The sequence below is a fragment of the Gastrolobium bilobum genome, unplaced genomic scaffold (assembly GCF_033153095.1).
Source record: "Gastrolobium bilobum isolate Gb01-03AN ecotype WA unplaced genomic scaffold, APGP_CSIRO_Gbil_v1 utg323300, whole genome shotgun sequence".
Taxonomy (NCBI): domain Eukaryota; kingdom Viridiplantae; phylum Streptophyta; class Magnoliopsida; order Fabales; family Fabaceae; genus Gastrolobium; species Gastrolobium bilobum.
In genome coordinates this window covers 2,012-4,025 of record NW_026900010.1, presented here as the reverse complement: position 1 = coordinate 4,025, position 2,014 = coordinate 2,012, and the positions used below count along the sequence as shown (strand labels likewise).

General features: G+C 32.3%; 1 protein-coding gene across 1 annotated transcript; it reads right to left on the bottom strand.

The window, feature by feature from the left end:
* Positions 1 to 229: 229 nt before the first annotated feature.
* Positions 230 to 1,658, bottom strand: LOC133294844 (16 kDa phloem protein 2-like). Its single transcript, XM_061493600.1, has 5 exons — positions 1,592 to 1,658; positions 1,225 to 1,290; positions 972 to 1,098; positions 559 to 673; positions 230 to 343 (listed from the first exon to the last, which is right to left on the bottom strand). The coding sequence occupies exons 1-5, from the start codon at positions 1,656 to 1,658 to the stop codon at positions 335 to 337; spliced, it is 384 nt and encodes a 127-aa protein (XP_061349584.1). The 3' UTR covers positions 230 to 334.
* Between the last annotated feature and the right edge of the window lie 356 nt (positions 1,659 to 2,014).

Below are 2,014 nucleotides of genomic sequence, written 5' to 3'. Positions count from 1 at the left end.
ATATGACAAGTTTAGGATATGTAGATATTTTATGAGCATCACCCACCAAGGGAGATTATTGGCTGCCGAAATATCAATTTTCAATATGTTGAACTTAATAGATGAGACAAACTCAAGTTTAAAATACAAAAACTGGAAAGCATTTCAACAGAATGTCCATTGCAATTGTTTCTACATATTATTCCAGGAGATAATTCTAGCTTGGTCCAAGAAATCTGAGTATATATCACTACTAGTAACTATCAGATTCCTTTCATCCACATAGATCCCCTAGTAATCTATGACTGATTATCTCCATCCACTAATTTTGCTTTCCTCTTCACCCTTGCTGAGTTCACTGCCACTGCAACCACAAGTTAAGAATAATTGGGCTATAGTACCAACAATTAAAAGCATCACCACAAGTGCAAGCCATTTAAATGTTAGAACATGAAAATTGAAGGGAAAAAATGGCCTATTTGGTTTCAACTTGACAAAAATAAACACACCAAAGATTGTATCATTATTGCATCACATAAAACTTGCTAAGTGTCATGGCAAACAGTGTAGTGCTTTTACCTCAGGATGAAAAGTGAGAGCCAACTTAACTTCTCCACTGTATTTCTGATTCCTCACAACATTGTAAACAGTTTGTGGAATGCTACCCTCAGCAAACACTGGTTCCAAATTAATTCTGCATATATGAGAAAAAAGTGCATTTTAGTTTTTCACCATAATTGAGAAAGAAAATCACAAATGAAATGTACAAACAGTTCAAGACACATAAGAATAAGAAAAAAGAGAAAAAGCCACGTTTAGTTTGTTTTCAAAAACCAAACCAAAAAACTATCTATAAGCATTTCTTTGAAGTTTTCTAATTCTGTTTTATAAATTGATTTTGAAAACAAATGAAACAAAAAACAGAATCAAATTCCAAATCACTATACATCAGAAAATTGTAACACATCCTAGTTAGAGGGATTTTAACTCACTTTGCCTCACCAAGGAAATCATCCTTGGTAAACGTATCTTTGTCCATTAGCCTCAAATTAAGCTCAGAAACATTGTCAGAAACTGTAAAAAGGAAGCTTTCATTCCAACTGGGATTAGATCCTGCACCTATAACACAAGGTAATTCAGCAACTGCAATATTTTATAAATATTATTCCCCAAGAGAGAATTTAGAATCATTCAAGCCACTAGAGAGAAAATGGTGAAGAAGGCAAAAAAGAGAGTGAAACACACCTTGAGCAACACTGCTTCTGTGTTCTTGTGCCCTATAAGTGAGGATCACATAAGGATCCATTTTCTCTGCTCATCAAGAAATGATATGTAGAAATTCAACCCTTTTGCATTGATTACAAATTTACAATCTTAAACTGAAGAAGTCTTGAAATAAAAAATGGGGAAACATCCATTGAATTGAAAAGTATAATCTCTCCAGAGCTATGAGAAATTAAGCCAAAATTAAGTTTATAATCCGTACTTTGATGCAACAAATTCTATGAAATAGAGGAAAACATTTAAATCTATATATCATTCTCATGTTAACACCAACAATTGTTATGGCATGTAATAGTATGTTATCTACCATTGAATTTGAATTACTTACTGAAAAAATCACTGTCATGAAGCCCTTTTGCGCTAACAAGAATAACTTCAAGCGTTCCACGAGGCATCTTTGGCTACAATTCTGATATCTCTCTCTCTCACAAGTTAGAAATTGAAGTTAAAGTTTGAGGGATACTGAAACGATTGAAGCATTTTACCTGGCTTTTGTCATTATTCATCCTCACTTGCCAATAAAGTTAACTCATTAATTTGTTTCATATGCGTTACCTTTTCTTTTCATTTTTTCTTTAAGAGTGTATGTATTTTGAGTATTTAACAAATTAAATGTACAAATTATAGTGAGATAAAACGATTTAAATAATGAAGTAATATTGTACGACTCATATGGCAACATGTCAGACCATTAATATAATATACAATGGACAAAGATTCAAAAAATCAATTGAAGAGCAAAAAAAGAAAA